The sequence below is a fragment of the Podarcis bocagei genome (assembly GCF_964188305.1).
Source record: "Podarcis bocagei genome assembly, chromosome: 6".
Lineage (NCBI taxonomy): Eukaryota > Metazoa > Chordata > Lepidosauria > Squamata > Lacertidae > Podarcis > Podarcis bocagei.
Window position 1 is genome coordinate 82,200,816 of NC_138130.1, and position 20,890 is coordinate 82,221,705.

Genomic DNA, 20,890 nt, shown 5'->3' on the forward strand with positions numbered 1-20,890 from the left:
ATGTGAGTTGAAGTATGCTTTTCTTTCTCTGGATTTCGTATGTATGTGTTTTGGACTGAAACACTTTTCCTTTTCAGGAGTGTTGTTCATTTATTAATTTGTGGTGGTGTTGTTGTTTTTTAAACACACCTCACTTCTTATTGCACAGCAATCCCAGGTCATGATACAATCAATAAAACAATTTTAAACTACAGTACTGGCAATAACATCCTAAAGCAAGGGTGTTCAGGGTTAATCCTCTCAGTCTTTCCTTCAGTCGAGTAAGGCACTGAAAAACCTGGACAGACCTCTCAAAAGCAAGCCTGGTGCCAACTATACTGCCATCAAGATCAGGTCTTTTTCTAGAGGCTCACTTGCTCTGGGGAGAAGTCAACTACATCCTCTGGGTGAATTTATGAACCATGTTGGCTCCTGATCAGCCTAGGTTCATGGCGTATCATGAGCTATCGGGAATTAGCTGCATACTAATGCTTTCTGCCCAATCTTCTACTTCGCTCCTCCCTGGGCACAAGGAGGAGGGGGGAGGGAAACAGGAAGCAGCAGTTAAGTTTGGTCTCCCACAATGTCCAAATCCAAGATTGTGGTTTGTGTCTCCCCAAGAAGCTGGTACCAAAAGCAAAACATGGTTTAGGGCTGGCTAGCTAGCCTGACTTGTTAGGAAGAACTAAACCATGATTCTGGGTTCAGGTGTCATGGGAAGTCAAGCGTAATTGTGGGCGTCCAAGCTTTTTCTCCCACTCGAGCTAGGGGAGGGACAAAGAAGAAGCAAGCACCCACCATGTTGATTGTTCCCAATAAATCACAGTAAGCCTGCAACTTGGGTCACCGCAATCTGCAAACAAGGCCTATGCTGTCTGCAGTCCACCCGGGAGAAAATGAATGTCATCCATGGTTATCATTAGAAACCTAGGAAGCTGCCTTATACCAAGTAAGAGCACTGTTCCCTCTAGCTCAGGATTTACACTCCCCAGGGTTTTAGGCAGGAGAGTCCTGCTTAGCCCTACCTGCAGATGCCAGAGATTGAGCCTGGGACTTTATGCATGCAAAGCATGTCTGTGAGCCATCTCCCTTCTCAAATGCCATCATTACCCTGCCATTTTCAACATGTAAAATGTTTTAAGCTGCAATCCTATACACACTTTAACAACCTGTGTGACTAATAACTACTGAATTGAGAGGGGGCTTCAAGAAGTGTAGCTGCAACCTGTCGTTCCTGTTTGCAGATGGGAAACCTGAGATCTGTCGATTGCCCAAATTCACCCCAGTGAATCTGTATGTGTTCAGGCTTCCAGGTCCAAGGCCAGCACTCGCTATTATTCTGAACCACCGGGAACTAGAACAGACTCGACTGGCCTTGGCCTTGCAGTCATTCTGGCTCAAACCCGGTAGTTTCTATTGACAAAATAATCTGCTTCATTTAAGCATAAAAGATGAATGAAATGTCAATGTAACCCTGAGGCAGCTCTGGAGTGTGTGGCGAATCTCTGAGCTAGCTCAACAAGGAGATTAGAAGAATGGGGCACAAATGTAATTATTTCCTGGTCACTAACCCCGCCCCCAATATTACCCTATTGCCTCATTAGCATCCCATTGATTTATCAGATTTTCAGGTTCAGCAAGTTCTCTTGAGAGCCACAGGCTCCCTCAGAGCACTTTGAGCTCCTCTGAAATGAGCCAGCGCAAGTCTTGGGTGGACTTTTAATTCCCTAGCATGTGACATTTCAAAACCTTCTTAAATGTTTAATAGTCCTTTGGAATGCACTTTGCCAAAAAGTCAATTACTGAACAGAGGACCAAGATTGTTCTACAGGACTCAGCCCAGCTTTCATTTGATTCTTGCCAAGTGTTCAGAAAAGCCATACAGATGTCGAAGATCGGCATCGCAACTCAGCATATAGTGCAGCGTTCAACAAGGGTGGCAACTTTGCTGAATCAATTTTAGGGGGTGGGGTGGAGAGACATGGCGCTGTCCGGGTGCATCCAGTCACATCAGACCACACACCCTGGGCTGGGGCTCTGCTGGACACTTGGTACCTAACAGAGATCTCTGGGATTTGTGAAGTCCAGGAGTGGGGGACCTTTGGCTCTCCAGATGTTGCTGAGCTAAAACTCCCATCAGCCCCAGTTACTTCAGTAACATCTGGAGGGCCAAAGGTGCCCTGGCACAATCAGTGCTGTTTGCAGAATTTAAGGTCCAGGGGTTGGATTCAAGCTAAGTTGAATTTAGGCCATGCTTGGAAATCAGTTAGTCATGGCTTAAGACCAAGTGATTTCAATATTAACTAAGTTCCATTTAGTTGGGATCCAGACCCTTATTTCCCATACCAAGCTATATCATTCGTGTGTGTGAGAGAGAGAAAGATTCGACCCTTGCACAGTTTGTTTAGTACTGGAATCCCTTCAAACTATTTTTTGTGGTGGACACATCACAATCTCTGCCTTGTGCATGTTTTAATGACGATGCAGTTGCTTTAAGCAAAAGTTGTTCATTGACTTCAGAATACCTGTTCTAAGGCATTCCAGTTCTCCCTTGGGATTTGGCAGTCTGTGACATCATAACAGGTCAACCAATGGCAGCAGAGGAGCACAAGTGGCAGAAACGAAAGAGGACCGAACAGATCAGTGGATGAGGAATGCAGGATATTTGGGGGTGGGGAATACAAAAACAACCAAACACCAATTTTCTATTATTTGTCACTGTGAGATACTGTCCACATGGCCACCCATTTTGACTTGTGCATATTACTTGTCAGGGTTATTTTTTTCCCTAGAAAAAGAGGTGGTGGAACTTGCTGAGCACCCACCATAAGCTGATTTGAGAGAGGACTGCTCCAACTTATATTTGATCTTTGGAGTCAGAGTTTGATGCATACATGTAATACAAAGGAGATGGGGCAGACATCATACTCAGCTCATTCCCCAGCTCCCTGCCCCTCGTGCCCAAGTATTATGGGCCCATGTCATTCCTCTAAAAGTTTAAGCTAACCCTGGACTGGATTACAAGGATAGTTCAGTTTGGGGTGTACCAATGGGGAAGAGTGGAAGAGTTAGGGTTTCAAAAGCACATGTGTCAGTCGGTAGGAGGTACAAGTCAAAGATCACCCAGCAGGAGTCACTCAGTCCCAGCCAAAAAAAGTTGCTCTCCTTTTGTTGTTGTTCCTTGTCTGACAAAGAAGGGCTTTCATGTTACTCTTTCCATACCTTTCATCTAAAAAATATAAGGAAGATTTAACATTCAGGTAGGGAATCCCAATCTTTGGACAACACCTATACAGTAGTGCCCCGCAAGACGAATGCCTCGCAAGACAAAAAACTCGCTAGACGAAAGGTTTTTCCGTTCGCGATTTGCCTCGCAAGACGAAATTTCCCTATGGGCTTGCTTCGCAAGACGAAAACGTCTCGCGGCTTTGTTTCCTTTGTCTAAAAACAAAGACATGTTTTGTTTATAAAGTTAATTTATTTTCCCTTCAATTTTTGAACTGCTCTTTACAGTATGTGTGACTTTAAAGAGCAGTTAATAAACTGTTGTTGTACCAAATTTGGCTTTGTTTGGACTTTTTTTGACCATAGGAACGCATTAATTGATTTTCAATGCATTCCTATGGGATTTCGTGCTTCGCAAGACGAAAAATTCGCTAGACGACAAAAATTGCGGAACGAATTAATTTCGTCTTGCGGGGCACCACTGTATCTGAAGTCATGAGATGGGAAAGGTTCTTTATCAAAAGACTAGCTCATAACTGCCCTTCTCCAAAATAACACTGTAACTCAGCCCCTGCCAACCTGGTGCCTTCCATATGTTTTGGACTACAACTTCCATCAGCTCTGCTGGCAGGTGCTGATGGGATTTGTAGTCCAAAATATTTGGCGAGCACCAGGTCAGCAGAGGCTGCTGTAACTATTTAGCAGAGACGTCTGTTTGGAGAGTGTGTGTGACATGGATTGCTACTCAGTTGGATCGCAAGCAAGACTCCAGATTAGTCAACCAAAAGTTTTGCTTTTTTTTGTCCAGACATTTTGTGAGCCTCCTTATATTCATGTGAAGACATTGTTGTGTTTTGTCCTTAGGTGTCCTGGGGCTTCCCACCGAAGAGCTGCCTTGGAGAGAAGAAAAAACAGCAAATTGCAGGCAGACGCGGAGAGCGAGAATGAGAACAGCATGATAGATCACCCAGGTTCTCAGTCTCCTGACGCAGAGCATTCTGGGACAGGAACAGCACCAGCAGAGCAGAACATTACATCAGCAACTGTCCCTGTGTGGACAGATGAGTCTGGCCTTGACAACCCTGCCTTTGAGGAGAACACAGGAGCTGACAGTATGTTCTGTTTCTCTTTTGACATCCTGTTTGTTCTGCCTGTATTAAACCTTGAAACGTAGGAAGCCCCCAAGCCAGATTTATTCTTGCATGCAATCATTTTCATGGTCAACTTTTTCCCGTTGCTTGTTATTTTTTACACCTTTTCTCTCTCATTCTCACTCAGAAGTCGTTAGGGCTGCAAACCATGGTTTGAGAAATACTTTAATTAACTGGGCTTAAAAAAAAAATCTACCTGGTTAATCAGGTCACATTTTTAAGTAATCAAGAAAAAAAATGAATTGATAAATCTAATCATAATCAGCTCACTGAGCTCAGAATTTTGCCTTAGAAGGGTTCAAATACCATTCAGGAAAGAAAACTGAGAGAGAGAGAGAGAGAGAGAGAGAGAGAGAGAGAGATTGCCAAGCCAAAGGTCCTTCCAGAATATGCTGGGATTTGAACCAACATCTCCTAAAATTTAAGAGTGACATGATGTTTGAAATTCATCCTAGTGTACTGTTTATGCACATGTGAATAACTGTACAGTGGTACCTCGGGTTACAGATGCTTCAGGTTACAGACTTAGCTAACCCAGAAATAGTACCTCGGGTTAAGAACTTTGCTTCAGGATGAGAACAGAAATCGTGCAGCAGCGGCAGCGGGAGGCCCCATTAGCTAAAGTGGTGCTTCAGGTTAAGAACAGTTTCAGGTTAAGAACGGACCTCCGGAACAAATTAAGTTCTTAACCTGAGGTACCACTGTAGTGCTATTTTGGAAGCAGGGTGAAGTGGGCACCTCAGACAGCCAGGTGATTTGGGGTATCATAAGAGCAGACCAAAGGCTCGTCTGGCTCAGCACCCTGTTCTCAGAGTAGCCAACCAGATGCCGTGGGAAAGCCTGCAAGTAGGACCCTCCTGCAACTGACATTCAGAAGTGTACCACCATAGCTGCCACCAAAACAGAATATACCATTTGGGTTCCCTCCCACCTCAATGGAGCCTTCTAAAATTGATCTGGGATGATGGAAATGCTCCGCATAGCTCAGCGCTCTATATGGCCTTTGCTGTCAGTGCACTGAGTATTCCAGTAAGCATTTTCTAGAGCAGGCCTGCCCAGCCAGGACAGACAGACAGATGCAGAAGTGTAGGGCATTATTGGAGGATGTTATTAGAGAAGATAAAACATTATCCAAGGATGCAGAGATTGACACCCATGCAAAACCATGGATCTCCATTCAGCCTCCCTGCACTTTCCTTCGAAGTATCCATGCGTTTTGCCCTCTATCTATCACGGTGACCACAGTGGCAACTTGGAGAAATGCCCTCTGGCACCTACACAAGTTGGTACGTAGCCATCTGATTCACCCAGGCTTGCTTACATAACCCAAGGGTAACCATAGCGCTTACATTGCACTTTGTTTCCTAGATTGAGCACCTCACCTTGGGCTTTCATCCTGCAATTTATTTCACTAGATTGCATCCGTTCCTCCTGCCCAAGTCACTGCCAGTTCAGCTTTAGCCCAACTGGTTGTAGGAACTTCTTTTACTGCTTCCCCCAAGGTCCATCTTGCCCAGCCTTTCCTAGCCTGGTGCCCTCCAGATGTTGCTTTACTCTGGCTCACATCTGGCCAGGGAAGGTTGTCCAAACTGCCTGGAGGGGTTGAGATTGGGAAACGCTGGTTCAACAATCAGCTGCCTTCGGGAGTTGTAGAAGCAGAGTGTTAGATTTCTCTCACTGTCTGTCTACCCCAGCATGTGGTGGTATCCAGAATCGTGCCCCTGAACATGGATAAATTATTTCATTATCACGGCTAATAGTCATTCATTGACTTGGCTTCCATGACTCTTCCTAATCCTTTAAGTCAGCATTCGGGAACCTATGGCGTTCCAGGTGTTGTTGGTCTCTAACTCCTATCATCTACAGCCAGTGTGGCACAATGGTCAGGTTGATGGTAGTTGTAGTACAGCAACATATGGAGGGCCACAGGTTTCCCACCCCTGGTTTAAAGCCATTTGAGCTAGCAGTGCAGCTGACATTAGGAAGCTTTTTATTTGGTTTTTTAAAATGTATTTATTCATGGCATTTTTCTACTGCCCACCCCCAGATTCCTCGATGTGGTTTAGAAAAGTTATGAATCAATAAAATAATGTATAAGATATACATATTAAAAACAATACCTATCTGTATTAAAACAATGTCTATACAGTCAACGTAAAGCTATTAGAAACCAGCACAAAACCAGCATAAAATCAATATAAAACCAACCAGAAAGCAGTGTAAGAGAAAAACAATTAGCGCCACAGAGGTAAAAAAATACATTAAAAATACAACTAAAAAGGCTCTCCATCATCCATTGAAGGGTACTGGTGGTTGCTGCTTCTGAATAATGAAACCCTAGTGTGAAAATATGAAATCTCTCTTTTAATGCAGTTATGGGAAGGATAGTTTATAATTCATCCCCTTTAATGTGCTTCCTCTGTAGCCATACTGAAGCACTGTGTTTTCTGCAGATATCGTCAAACATCTTGTTAAAATTAGATTCCCCATTATCAGCTCTCAGCTATCGGATGTTTTTCTACCAAAAAAAAAGAAAAAGAAAAGAGGAAACTGAATAATACCAGCATTCACCTGCAGTTACCCTATGGTAATGTTTCAGTCTGGGGTTTTAGAGAGGAAGCGAAGTCTTATCAGAGAGGAAAGGAGTTCTTCCGCTTCCCCTTCCTAGAGTGGCGTGCAATCTGGTCAGCCACTCATGAGCATCCCATGTTCGTTACAGTTGGCTTCCTGTATTTGTGCCTCAGGGCCTTTCTGAATTAATCCTTCCGCACCTAGGATGGCACCAGTTACTGCAGCTGAACTCCATAGACTCCAGGGCAATTTCACTCATCTTACTAAAATCCTGAGGGCCACCTTTGCCCCCGGCTTGAAGCTCTCCACTCCTGTGCTGTGCTGGTCACACCCATGTCTAGAGGCCCATCGTAGTGCAGTAAAGCTCCTGGTTTTGTTGTCTGCCTGCGATTTCAAAAGTAGGCAGGCTGATGAGAATGTGGCAGGTCACAATCCTGTACATGAATCTAGTGGGCAGGGCTTAGCCTGCCAGGTGTAAGTTGTGCAAGTTTGGTTTCAGCTGATCTGCATTACAATATGTCAGGTATCCTGTTGTTTGTTGCCCACAAGTTTCCTCTGTTGAGGGACAAAAACGCATTTAGGCGTCCATATTGTTCTCTTTTCCAATCGGGCAGCAACCCATCAGCCGCCGAGTTTGCCGGAAGGTGAGATCACCACCATAGAAATCCATCGGTCCAATCCTTATATCGAGCTGGGAATTAGCATAGTGGGTGGCAATGAAACACCTTTGATCAACATTGTTATTCAAGAGGTTTATCGAGATGGGATCATTGCCAGAGATGGAAGACTCCTTGCCGGAGATCAAATACTGCAAGTACGTATCTAATTATATATTCTTCTCAACTTGCGTGTGTCCGGACTGTGCTGTTCTATATCAAATGGTGGGTGGGGAAGAGAGAGAGAAAGAGAGAGTGTGTTATCATTTCCTGGCAGTTAATTGGAATTCTCTATTCTGGACAAATGTTAGCATGGCAGTCTCTGGTTGGGAAACATTATTCAGGCAATGTGAGTTTGCCCTTTCAGCATTGATACTGGTGATTTATGCAGCTCTTGGGGGTTTCTCATCCTATAACTCTTTTCCATTCTGGTGTATCTTTCTAAATGTGGCAGTCAGACTGGATGTCTTGTTGTCCTTTTGTAAAACGATGTACTTATGTTTCCTTTAGCTTTCTATGCCCCCGAGGTTTTTTTTTTATAAGACGTTAACGTAATTTAACTAGCAGAGCAGTATGTATTACCAGTGCTATTTTTCTAGAAAAAGAGGTGCCAGAATGCACCATGAACGCCTTCCTTGTTCGCTTATAGTGGCAGTGGTGCCCACCTGAGAGGTACCGGAACTGAGTTTCGGCTGAAAAAAAGCTCTGTGTATTACTATTGCTCATTTCTCTAAATTGCACATACGCACCCTCATTGATCTTAAAAACTGCAAGAAAGAGGTTAGGCTCAAATCAGGGTATGTGAAAATTGTAACTTGGGAGCATCCAAGCCCTTTCAAGTAAGAACTGTGTGTGTGTGTGTGTGTGTGTGTGTGTGTGTGTGTGTGTGTGTGTGTGTTTTGGGGAGGAGACATTTTCAAACTAGAAGATCTTGACAAGTAGGAGTAGTTGGCTGGTACCCTAAATGGTGCACTCCACACTCCAACATTTTGTTGCATGTCCCACTGACATGGCCCTAATTCTTTTCTTTCAGGTCAATAACTTTGATATCAGCAACGTGTCCCACAACCATGCCAGGGCCATCCTTTCCCAGCCTTGCACGGCGCTGCATCTGACCGTGCTCCGAGAGAGACGCTTTGGGAGCCGAACTCACAACCACAGTGACAGCCCCCCGCAGCGAGAGGATAGTTTCCACGTGACCCTGCACAAGCGTGACTCCAACGAGCAACTCGGCATCAAGCTGGTGCGCAGAACAGACGAGCCTGGGGTTTTCATCCTCGACCTTTTGGAAGGCGGCTTGGCTGCTCAGGATGGCCGGCTCTGTAGCAACGACAAAGTGTTGGCTATCAATGGGCACGACCTGAAGCATGGCACTCCAGAACTGGCTGCTCAGATTATCCAGGTAAATTTCGGCTTAATCTTGCAGGGTGAGAAAGCAGTCACAATGGTCTGCTAGTTACCAAGGATGCTGATGTTGCAGATTTTAAGGGAAACCTAGCGAGATAAGAGTATAAACCAGAATGAGGAACCTGTGGCATGTTGGACTCCAACTCTCATCATTCCTGACTGTTGGCCATGCTGGCTGGGACTGATGGGAGTTGGAGTCCAACAACATCTGGAAGTCCACAGGTTTTCCATCCCTGGATTGGAAAAATGTCATATCTGATGCTCATACCGCTAAACCAGACATGTCCAACGCGTCAATGGATTCTGGTCGGTCACGACCAAGGCCTCGTCGTCTCCACCCGCTGCCCTCTCCCATGGCCACCAGGCACCCTCAATGCGTGCTCGGCTGCAGCCGGAGCAACTCCTCAGGCGGTATGGCCCATTGAGGTTCTGCTTAGCTAGGCTTGCTCACCACTGCCGCAGCAAGTGCTCTGGCTGGTGCTAGTGCCTCCTCTGCCTCACAGCCAACTCCCACACCCCGCTCAAGCCACTGGCTTTGCCTGATGCCCAGCCAGCTGGCTGGCCCTGGAAAGGCGCAAGGCATCTGCCTCCGCCCCCTACAATCCGCAGCCATGGGGCAGGGAGGTGAAGATGAGGCGCGTGGGCTCTACACAGGCTGCAGCGCTGTGGCGGGAGATGCGGGAAGGGCAAGAGAGAGAGAATGATGCCCCTCCTCCTTCGGTTCCTGTAGAAAGAAAATGTCCTCTCTCTCCTAGTTCTGCGTGGATGCTGAACTTTCCTCGCCAGCTCTTCATCTGGTAAAGGGGGAATTGGACATTTTGGGGCGTCTTGGTTTCCCGCGTGTGCCAAGGGCCCTAGGAGGGGTCTGCTGTGGGGGTAATAATTTGTTATTTTTATCATCATCATAATTTATTATTTATACCCCACCCATCTGGCTGGGTATCCCCAGCCAAATATAATATGTTTAAGTTGAAGAATGACAATGGGAGAGTGTGGTAGATCACTGCCAGTTTTTGATACTCAATAGCAGGTCGCAGCCTGCTGGAAGTTGGACATGACTGTGCTAAACCAACTTGTTAGCATGGAGTCTCCTTGGACTCTTACTTGTGCAATGAAGGCTGTTTTCCATATTAAAATGATATGGTTGGTTTCTTGTGGGTAATTTCCCTGACACAAGGAGTTGTTGTTTTTGTTTCACTAAAGGGAAGAAAGCATGGGTTTGCTCACACACTCTTAGACTGTTTATAGAAATCAGCTTTTAATGCTACATGAACCAGTGCTTTGACTGGGTGTCATATCTTAATAACAGGAAACGTTCTCAACTAGCAAGACTTCTGCCAGGGAAGCTGGAGAGCTGCTGGCAGTGAGATTAGATACTGCCAGTCCGGCTGAACTAATGATCTGGCTTGCTGCAAAGCAGTTTTTTAGGTCTCTTTAAGACCAACATAGAACGATGTACCCTGTCCAGTTCTTTTGATCTACAGTGATCAACATTTACAGCTCAGGGAGTTGTACGATCCCCAGCTAGGCTGGAGCCTTTTGATGATATTCTGCATCCACAGAGCTGGAACGATTGAGCCCTGTAAATGGGAATCCCCACCTAAAATGCAAAATGGGGGGGGGGTCACCCCAGGGACCCCTGTGTTACTGCACTGGCATTTGAGACACCCTCTTGCTTTGTGAATGGGTACATGGGAAGAGACTGGGATCAGGAAGGAGAAGAGGGAAGCAAGTAGTTAAAAGGGGAATTTTTAAAATACTCGTTTCAAAGGAAATGGCAACCTTTCAAAAAAAGAAAAAGGTATTACTTCAAGCAAACTACTAGGCAACCCATATTCATCCATCCCAGCTTATCTCCTCAATCACTGTGTCTCTCACACATGTACCATCTCAGTTTCCACAGGAAAGCAACCTTTAACAGGACATCTTGTGGTGTACTAGAGAAACAGCATTGTTTTCCTGCTTTTAGGGAAACTGCTATGGCATCCTGGAGCATAACATCACAGACCTGCAAATGTAATAAATCACCGTTCCAAAATACTGAAAATTGTTCAGGAATGGGTTTTTGTGCAGAATGGCTGTTGAGTGCAGCGACAGATTTATAGGCATGAACTGAGTTTAAACCTCTTAGGTTGCATCATCATACTCTGATTGGGTAGAACGTTACCTGCATATTTGTCACCTCAGCCAGCTAGTTGGCAAGATCTTTTGTCTTTGCCTCTTTTTTAAATGAAACAAAACAGCCCACCAGAAGTTCCTAGTTTAAAATTCAATTTTTTTAAAAAAATGTTATTAACTGGTTCACTTTTATGCATTTAGCTCTGTCATATTTTCGGACATAGTCACATTTATTTAGGTGAACAAACAGGGCCCTCCAAAAGAGTTGTGTGCACAGGGCCTAGTCCAGTTCTGGTACTCAGAAGAGATTCCTGGGCGCAGAATTCTTCCATTCTATACCTTTTGCATCAGGCAGCAGTTGGTGGTTAGTTGGCTTGTGAGAAAAAGCAGAAATCTCCTCTGCTATCACCCTGCGTCATGCATTGCCCATTTTATTTTAGGGCTGTCTGGCTGTGGTGCTGGCAATAATGCTGATTTCTTCCCAGCTGCCCTTCCTGTTCCTTTTTTTTTGTTCCCCACAGGCCAGCGGCGAGAGGGTGAGCCTAGCCATTTCCAGGCCTGCCAAGTCACAGATCGTGAGCATTCTCAGAGATGGAGGGATTCACCCCATCAGCCAACACCAGTCTCATTCGCTGTATCACAGTAACAGGCCCAGCCCACATAAGGTAAGCTGGAGGGCGGTGGGGCTTGCTGACCACTGAAAGTAGTGCCTAATTACTAGCAAAATTGTGACAAGCAGTTTCATGGTGGGGGGTCATGAATTGCTGGAGAGAGGGTGGAAAAAAACTGAACTGCCCTGAGACCTACAGGTATAAAGCGGTGTCAGGGGGCTGCCATCATCAGGGGAGAGGAGAGAGGCAGGAACGTATAGAGAGCCTCCCCCTTTGTTGTGCAGCTGTACCTCGTCAGAATCTGGTGAAGGCGAACCCTCAGGAGAAACGGATGGGGGGTGGGTTGATGCAAAAGCTCACTGAGGCTGAGATGAGCCACAACATCGCTCCCAAGGAGTTGGAAAGGCCTCTTCCGTCGCATAGTTTTCGCCAGGGAATTAAGCGTAAGGAAAAGAGGCGGAGAGGGGGTTTTCCTGGGCTTTTGTGCTGGAGGGCAAACCAGAAGAAACTACTTCCGGAATCTGCCAGTGATTGAGGCAGACATGTATTTTGGACTTATGCACTGTACATAGTTTTGCACGCAATAAAACCTGTAGAAGACAGGTCGGAGTCCTGGCTATTATCTTCGTGAGCAACCACACACATTCCTCACAGGCGGTATACAGATTTAACAAATAACAACAGTAATGTCTGCTCCAGTGGGTAGTGTGGCTCTTCCTATAAGTGGTTGACTGGCACCTATCAATATCAGTGTCAGAGGCAGTATTTTATTTTGTTTATTTATTAAATTTATATACTGCCTTGGAATTCCAGTTGCTGGGGTGAGTGCTGTTGTGCTCATATCCCATTTGCTGTCCGGCGGCAGAGGAACCAACCCCCACGGCAGGTTGCTAGGAACGGATAAGACAAGGAAAAGTCCTTACCATCTGCGTTTTATTCAGTATTTACAGAGAGAGGCTTGAAAATGCAGCCTCTTAGAATAATGGTATCCCAAGTAAATCTCCACACCCTTTTCTTCCACTTCCTCATGCCTCAACAGCACACACACACACCCTTACGGTTGCCTCTTAGGGCCATCTGTCTCCGAGCCCTTTGCTCTCCGAGTTCTGGGAGATGGAGGGTCTGGAATGCTTTCTAGTGACAACATGTCAGCCCGCTGCTGCTCTGGCTCTGCCTGCTCCTCCTCTCCCGTTATTTCCCAACTTTCCCCCTCATCTTCCTCTGAACTGTGACCTCCCTCAAACCCCTGTTGTACAGTGGTACCTTGGGTTACAGACGCTTCAGATTACAGACTCCGCTAACCTAGAAATGGTACCTTGGGTTAAGAACTTTGCTTCAGGATGAGAACAAAAATCTTGCAGCGGTGGTGTGGTGGCAGTGGGAGGCCCCATTAGCTAAAGTGGTACCTCAGGTTAAGAAGTTTCAGGTTAAGAATGGACCTCCAGAACGAATTAAGTTCTTAACCCGAGGTAATTCTGAACTGTCTTCTTCTCTGGAAGGGTCAGGCTGGGAGGCGGTCTCCACCATTCCTCCTCTGCCCAGTCCCTGACACTTGCAGGCATCCCGTTGGCCACTGTACGAACAGGATGCTGGAAGAGATGATGGACCTCTGGCCTGATCCAACAGGTGGCTCTTGCCTCCCTACGTTTTTCTTATATTCTCCTTGAACCTTTGTTCTATGAAAAATTGGTACTCTTTGCAAATCAGAGCGGAGTATAGTGAGCAGCACCTGAGCATATAATTTCAACAGCTGGCACTAGTTGTGAGTCTTTGTTGCTGGACACTTCCACACCTCCAAAAGATAACTGTCCTAAACAGCCCCCCCCCCCAAGGGTGGAGTGATGCTTGGCTATTGTGCCACCCAGCATGGTATCAGAGGCAGATGACAGGGTACAGCAACATTTTGCCTTTCCTGGGAAGTTTATGGAGGTGCTCCAGATCTCAGCTCTTCTTCTTCTTTTTGCTGGGGCAGGGTGGGTGGAATAAATACCACACCTTTATAAAAGGCTAAATATGGATTTCAAATTCAGCCTGCCTCACGGACGGCATTTGCCTTTTTGCAGGACCTTTCCCAATGCGTTACTTGCCAAGAGAAGCATATCACGGTGAAGAAAGAGCCCCATGAGTCCCTTGGCATGACAGTAGCAGGAGGCCGAGGAAGCAAGAGTGGGGAGTTGCCAATATTCGTCACGAGCGTGCAACCTCAAGGCTGCTTGGCAAGAGATGGCAGGATCAAAAGAGGTGGGACTAGAATGGGCTCCTCAGGCAGTGTGTTGCGCTGTTCCCAATTAGCCAAAGTGCAAAGCTCTCCACAACCTCCATTGAAATGAATGGGGGGGTTATATAATTATTATTATATTATCTTATGGGGGTAACAACTGTTCCTGTAATCATTACAAATAATGTCCATTGTATAGGCAAGTTACAATAGAAGAGTCCAAGCTAGATATCACATTGAATATGTGTTCCAGTATCTGAAGAATATTCCTTCCTGTCAGGGATGAATGGGATTGTAGGCTAGCCCCATCATCCTTTCTGAGCATCAGTTTTAATGCTTGAGGTGTATAAATGAGTTTTGGGAAGCGCTTTCCTCATCTAGCCCTTTTAATTTCCCCCTTTCCTAATAATAATAATAATAATAATAATAATAATAATAATAATAACTTTTTATTTATACCCCGCCCATCTGGCTGGGCTTCCCCAGCCACTCCAGGCGGCTTCCAACAAAATATTAAAATACCGTAATACATCAAACATTAAAAGCTTCCCTAAACATGGCTGCCTTCAGATGTCTTCTAAAAGCCAGGTAGTTGTTTATTTCCTTGACATCTGGTGGGAGGGCGTTCCACAGGGCAGGCGCCCCTACCGAGAAGACCCTCTGCCTGGTTCCCTGTAACTTGGCTTCTCGCAGCGAGGGAACCGCCAGAAGGCCCTCGGTGCTGGACTTCAGTGTCCAGGTAGAATGATGGGGTGGAGACGTTCCTTCAAATGAGTTCTGCATGTCTCTAAAGCAGAGACACACATTTATTATATGTGTGTCTCTGCTTTATAATTTATGTATATATATTATAACTTTGGGGCTTCTCCCACCCCACCCTGAAAGCACACTTTGAAGGGCTTGAATGTATCGCAAACGTGCATAATATTCATTCCTTTTTCTGGATCTGTTAGCCACGGGTAAAGAGCAAGAAGTTGTTCATGACTTAAGAGATGCATCCTCTGTGCATCGCAGAGCTGGCAACACCGCAATATACCCATAAACGCTGTGCATCTTGTGTCACTGTTGTAAAAATCTATTGGCAGCTGACAAGCAGCCTAGCAGGTTGGACTTGCATCACACAGGACCTACTAGCCTCATTAGGATTGGATTAGAAACAAGCCAAGATGTTTCCCCTTCCCAAAATGCAGATAACTCTGCTTATTTCCAAGCCAAGCCAATTAGGCCTTCGAGAGCCTCGGAACCCCCTCTCTTCCCCCTTCAATCTTGCACTGCATCCCTTCCACCTCGCTTACCTGGCGGCTATTGATGCTTCAGCAATGGCTGCAAGTGGGAGGCAGGAAAGGAGGGAGGTCTCCCCCATCAAACCATCTGGTGCCTGGTGTGCAACATTCTGGCCTGCAAACATGCCCCCGCGGTATGTCGTTTTCCCAAAGACTGCTGACTTTGCAGTCCAGAAGTGGACGTCACTATGCCAGATGCTTCTGTTCCAACCTGGGTTTGAACCACCTTGCGTACCATCACAGGTGCATGTGCCTGTAGGGTCCAGGTGCGAGTGAAGAGCAGAAAACAACAAGCTATGCATTTGCACAGGAAAGCCACAGGTTTCTGGACCAACTAATGGCTTCTATTTTCTTTTTTCCACCAGGCGATGTGCTGATGAATATTAACGGCATTGATCTGACCAACCTAAGCCACAGTGAGGCAGTGGCCATGCTGAAAGCCAGTGCTGCCTCTTCCGTCGTTGCCCTCAAAGCTTTGGAGGTCCAGATCGCTGAAGAACAGCCCCAGGCCAATGATGAGCAGCCCAGCACCATCAGTGAGAATGAATACGATGCAAGTTGGTCCCCATCATGGGTTATGTGGCTGGGGCTTCCCAGGTACTGCTCGACAATCAGACAACCCTACTTTGACTTGTGGTCTTCTGCATTTCTGGCATTTTTGTTTGGCCAGGCCTCTGGAGTAGCCTTTAGGCCTCCCGATTAATATTTCTTAGTTAAAAAATCAGTGCACCACCCATTTGCGAGTGCACATCTCGTGCCAGTGTGGTGTAGTGGTTAAGAGCGGTAGTCTCGTAATCTGGGGAACCGGGTTCGCGTCTCCGCTCCTCCACATGCAGCTGCTGGGTGACCTTGGGCCAGTCACACTTCTTTGAAGTCTCTCAGCCTCACTCACCTCACAGAGTGTTTGTTGTGGGGGAGGAAGGGAAAGGAGAATGTTAGCCGCTTTGAGACTCCTTAAAGGGAGTGAAAGGCGGGATATCAAATCCAAACTCTTCTTCTTCTTCTTCTTCTATGTCTTGGTCTGGCTTTGCATCTAGTTTGCCATATTGGAGAATGCAGAGTAGCACCACACAGGAGAAGCCGACCTCTCTTCTGTGACTGTTGGAAAGGGAGGCCCACAACATCCAACTGCAGTGTCCTCACCCTAACAGGGAAAATGCATCCCAAAAACGAGCAACAGAGAGAACATTGATTAGCATAACATTTGCATATTATAATTTATGGGCAATATTCAAAAAATTATACTCGGAGCAGACCTGTTGAAATTATTAGACCTAACTTACTCGGGTTCATTAATTCCTGTGGGTGCACAGTGGATGCTCGGGTTGTGAACGTGATCCGTGCGGGAAGCATGTCCGCAACCTGCAGCAGCGTGCATGTGCGGGTTGCGATTCAGTGCGTCTGCACAAAGCGCAATTTAGTGCTTCTGCGCAACCGCTGAAACCCGGAAGTAACCCGTTCCAGTACTTTCGAGTTTTGGTGGTCCGCAACCTGAAAAAACGCAACCTGAAGCATCTGTAACCCGAGGTATGATTGTACTCTGAATAAAATTGAGCTGAGTACCACCTTATGAGAGGGATTCACCTAACATGCCCCATCAATAGAAACCCGTTGCTTGTGCAATGGGGCTTTCCCCCTCTACTCCCTTCCCATGTCCCCTGAAATTGGCAGTAGGGATTTGGAAGAGCCCCCAGAACAGCACAGGATAGGAGGGGGGAAGGATTGTTCTGTCCGGCAAGCAGCAATGATTGCACAAATGGAACATTCATCGTAGTGTGATGTTGAATTCTACCTGTTATGTGTAGATTAGAAGAGATTACTAGGGTAGATTACTGTAATACATTATACATGGGGCTGCCTCTGAAGATAGTTCAGAAACTTCCACTGGTGCAGAAATCAGTGGCCAGGTTGCTCACCGGGGTAGGACAGTTTTGAGTATATAATGCCAATCCTGGCTTGACTTCACTGGCTGCCAGTTCGTTTCCAGGCCTAATTCAAAGTGCTGGTTTTTGACCTATAAAGCCCCAACACCTCAAAAACTGCCTCTCCCTATATGAACTGACCCAGACCCTGGGATGATGTTGAAGCCCTTCTGTGTGTGCCTCCTCCACGGGAAGCCTGGAGGGCAGCAAGTTGAGAACGGGCCTTTTCTGCAGTGGCTCCCTGCTTGTGGAATGCTCTCCCCAGGGAGGCTCACCCGGTGCCTTTGTTCAATATCTTTAGACACCAGGCAAAACAATTCCTCTTCACCTAGGCTTTTGCTAATTAAGCAATCTATGACCTTTTAAACTGTGCGTGGAGGGGGGTGGAATTGTTGTTTGTTACTATGTTATATGTTTTTGCATTTTTATATAGTAAACTGCCCTGTGATGCTCACATGAAGGGTGGTATAGAAATTTTATAATAATATTATTTCCACAGCTGCCTGCATAGTTGCCATGATGTGGTGCTACGGAGGAGCAATTTAGCAAGCTGGGGCTTTAGCATTGTCGGCGGCTATGAAGAAAATCACACAAATCAGCCTTTCTTCATAAAAACAATTGTCCTGGGAACACCAGCGTATTTCGATGGAAGACTCAAGTAAGCTGTTCTGGTTCTTTCTTTTTATGTGTATCTGGAACAAGGAAGGACAATAGCTAGAGCTTGTATGTGATTCTGCAAATTCTTTGTGACATTCTGTGGAATGTTTAGATTGTGTGCTCTAAACGTATTCCCGTGTAAATTTATAATGTGTTCGTACTGAGCTTATTTGCATGTCCATTCTTTTTTCGTACACAACACAGTCACCTTTCAAAATTGATAGTTTTTTAAAAAATGAAAATGTTTATCCACCAAGGTTAGGGCATTTAGGGTTGATTTCAAGTCAACTAGCTGAAAATAACAACCTTGTGAGTGAAGGTAAGCCAGGAACCTTGTCTTAATAAACCATAGCGTGCAGAAGCTGTGTACTAGCACACAGTACCCAATCGCTTTTTAGAACTGTTGTTTTCTCTTACGCAAATGTATGGAGATTTAAGCCATAGAATTAATCCGTCACAGTGCATTCCTGTGTGTGCCTGTTCAGTAGTACATCCCAGGGTTGTGAATGATCCCAGGGTTAGGCTACTGCGACTGTGTCATGTTACTAGCCCTCACTAGCTTCTCTCCCTCTCTATCTCTGTCTTTTAGATGCGGCGATATGATTGTTGCTGTCAATGGACTTTCAACCGTGGGCATGAGCCACTCAGCACTGGTTCCTATGCTGAAGGAACAGAGGAACAAAGTAACATTGACAGTTATCTGCTGGCCAGGAAGTCTTGTATAGACTAGCAAAAAAAGGAAAACAAAAGGAAAACAAACACCACTTTGATTCAAGCAGCTTAATTTTTCTAGATGGCTGGTTCAAAATCTTCAAGCTGTGTTTTCTCTCCCCCCCCCCCCTTTTCTACTACTTATGCAGCTGGTAATAAGCTGGGCCAAAAACTGCTACATTCATACTTTGCGGGGGAGCTAGGGATGGGAAAGGAAGACTCTCAACCTCACTGTGTGTCTCTTTCCATCTCAAAACCACCATTTCTGCCATGTTTGTTGTGTTTTTGCTTTGCTTTGTTTTTCCACAAGTTGTCCCATCCAAGCATCCACGTGCACAACACACTTTAGGGCAGGCATAGGCAAACTCGGCCCTCCAGCTGTTTTGGGACTACAACTCCCATCATCCCTAGCTAACAGGACCAGTGGTCAGGGATGATGGGAGTTGTAGTCCCAAAACAGCTGGAGGGCTGAGTTTGCCTATGCTTGCTTTAGGGCCATGGAGGGGTTGCTTGCAGCTTTCCCCAGCGACCCTAGTGTTTATATTCAACCAACCAGCACGATGGCATGCCAGCATGTCCAAGGCCAGCTTTGCTGATCCTGCTGCTGCTAAGTGTTGGCCCAATTGTACAAGCAGGATCCTGGCAGGATCCAATCTGCAAGCTGGATCTGAGGGCTTGAACTAGGCAGGATGAAATGTGCAAGCAGACTCTTGTCGCGCAGGACTCTCAACGGTAGCCCCCAACTCCAATAAAATATATCCGATTTTGCTTCCCCATGTTGTGGACACCATCACTTGGGAAAGAAGCTTTTAAGAAGCACCCTTTCCTGTGGTTAACGTGTGCTCTTGAGCATTCAACCAGAGAACAGTCGTACAAGTTGAATCCTATGTCTTGCAATCCCTATGTCTCTATCAGAAGGGGGCAATTCCTTGTGTTATGGCGAGCAGCAGGTGGTGCCGCTGCTGCTTACCTAGACAAGGTGGAGGCAAGCTTGGGACTGTGCAACCACACTGGTGGAAGCACTGCATTGGTTACACTGGCTCAGCCCTTCCCCATCCCAGTAGGCAACTCAGCTGTTGGGAGGTTGGTGTCATGCTGGCCACAGCTAATCACGGCTCCAGCAAACAAGCTGCAGGCAACTGTACAGGGGAAGGGGCCATAGCTCAGTGGCAGAGCAGATGCCTTGCATGCAGACAAACCCAGGTTCAGAGCCTTGCATCTCCCAATAAGGCTGGAAAAGCCCCATCGGGAAATTTAGGGTGGTATTCAAAGTTGCACCAAGCAGATCATTCTGTCAGCGCAAGCATTTCTGCTTGCCAGACAGAATGATCTCCCTTTTCCTCCCTCTGCGTGCTCTCCCGGCCGTTCTCCTGACCGTCCCAAGTAGATTCTGGGAGGAGAGAAATCCTGTTGCGCTAGCGGGACTCATTGCACTGCCTTCCGCTAGCACAGCCCCATGTCACCTGCCACCACCATGAGATGCAGCACTGGCATGGAAATCCAAGATGGGGGGCAGGGGAAGACCATGAGGTGAGTTTTGTCCCATAAAATCATTTGTGCCAGGAAACTCCACATCGCCTTTGTAGTGTATGAACCTGTCACTAGTTCCATGCGATCAGCAGGCCCATGTTTCACTGTCAAGCACGGCAGCCGGAGTTTGCCACCCAGTTAGTATCGGCCCCTAGGCTGCGGCTGCTATTTGATTTAAGTCATGAACACATCAGTGCGCCACCAGTCAGTGAGATCTGCACTGTGTCCTGAGTTGTTTCTGCATCAAATGCGTAACCGTGCACACATTCTCCATGCATCGTCTGCGCTGTGCTACGGACAAGGTTGTGAACCCGCTGTGATAAACCAAAATCCTGTAATCTGAATAAATTATGAAAACTTGCAAGTATATGTCTGTGCTTTGCATAATTTATTCTGCCTTGCTAGTTATATGGTGAGATGGGGAGCCACGTTGCAGAATGAAGCTCCAGCTCAGTGCCGCTAGAAGTTTGCCCCAGACTTCCAGGATTTACTCAACACCAATTCAAATTAATATCTTCGGTCATAAGGTTTAGAAACTTGCTTTTTCTTTCTTTAAATGAAAGGCGAGATTCTTGTGATGCTAATACACAATGCCCCTTCTCATTCCTGCGCAACGCTGTTGCAGGATGCTCAGAATTGACACAGGCCTGGTTGTGATTACATTGGGTGGTTTCCAGTATTGAGCTTTAGATTGCAGATAAGTGCTGGTGTAACCACTATAAACGTGGCTGTTCTGGGTTAAGATCAGTGTCTGCACCAGGTCACCCCATTCATGATGTGAGTGGTAGAGGGTATCTTGCAACCTCCGACCTCCCCACTGTATTGGACGTATACTTGTTAGTAGGGTAGGT

At 46.2% G+C, this 20,890-nt stretch overlaps 1 protein-coding gene and 1 long non-coding RNA gene across 5 annotated transcripts in view; one reads left to right on the top strand and one right to left on the bottom strand.

The window, feature by feature from the left end:
• Positions 1-19,457, top strand: part of LNX2 (ligand of numb-protein X 2) — a 76,058-nt gene extending 56,601 nt beyond the window's left edge. For all 3 annotated transcript variants that reach the window (XM_081197943.1, XM_081197944.1, XM_081197945.1), the window contains exons 3-10: positions 4,069-4,316; positions 7,541-7,740; positions 8,616-8,984; positions 11,629-11,772; positions 13,782-13,959; positions 15,585-15,816; positions 17,641-17,799; positions 18,388-19,457. In XM_081197943.1, the coding sequence (XP_081054069.1) occupies positions 4,069-4,316; positions 7,541-7,740; positions 8,616-8,984; positions 11,629-11,772; positions 13,782-13,959; positions 15,585-15,816; positions 17,641-17,799; positions 18,388-18,523 (1,666 nt within the window). In that variant the 3' untranslated portion in view covers positions 18,524-19,457. The remainder of the gene's footprint in view (positions 1-4,068; positions 4,317-7,540; positions 7,741-8,615; positions 8,985-11,628; positions 11,773-13,781; positions 13,960-15,584; positions 15,817-17,640; positions 17,800-18,387) is intronic.
• On the bottom strand, positions 7,657-15,577 carry LOC308589163. 2 transcript variants are annotated; one of them, XR_014009117.1, is made up of 4 exons: positions 15,232-15,577; positions 10,876-10,997; positions 8,736-8,902; positions 7,657-7,795 (listed from the first exon to the last, which is right to left on the bottom strand). It is a non-coding gene; the product is annotated as an uncharacterized lncRNA (long non-coding RNA). The 2 variants fall into 2 exon arrangements; XR_014009116.1 differs by lacking the exon at positions 10,876-10,997.
• Positions 19,458-20,890: the final 1,433 nt, after the last annotated feature.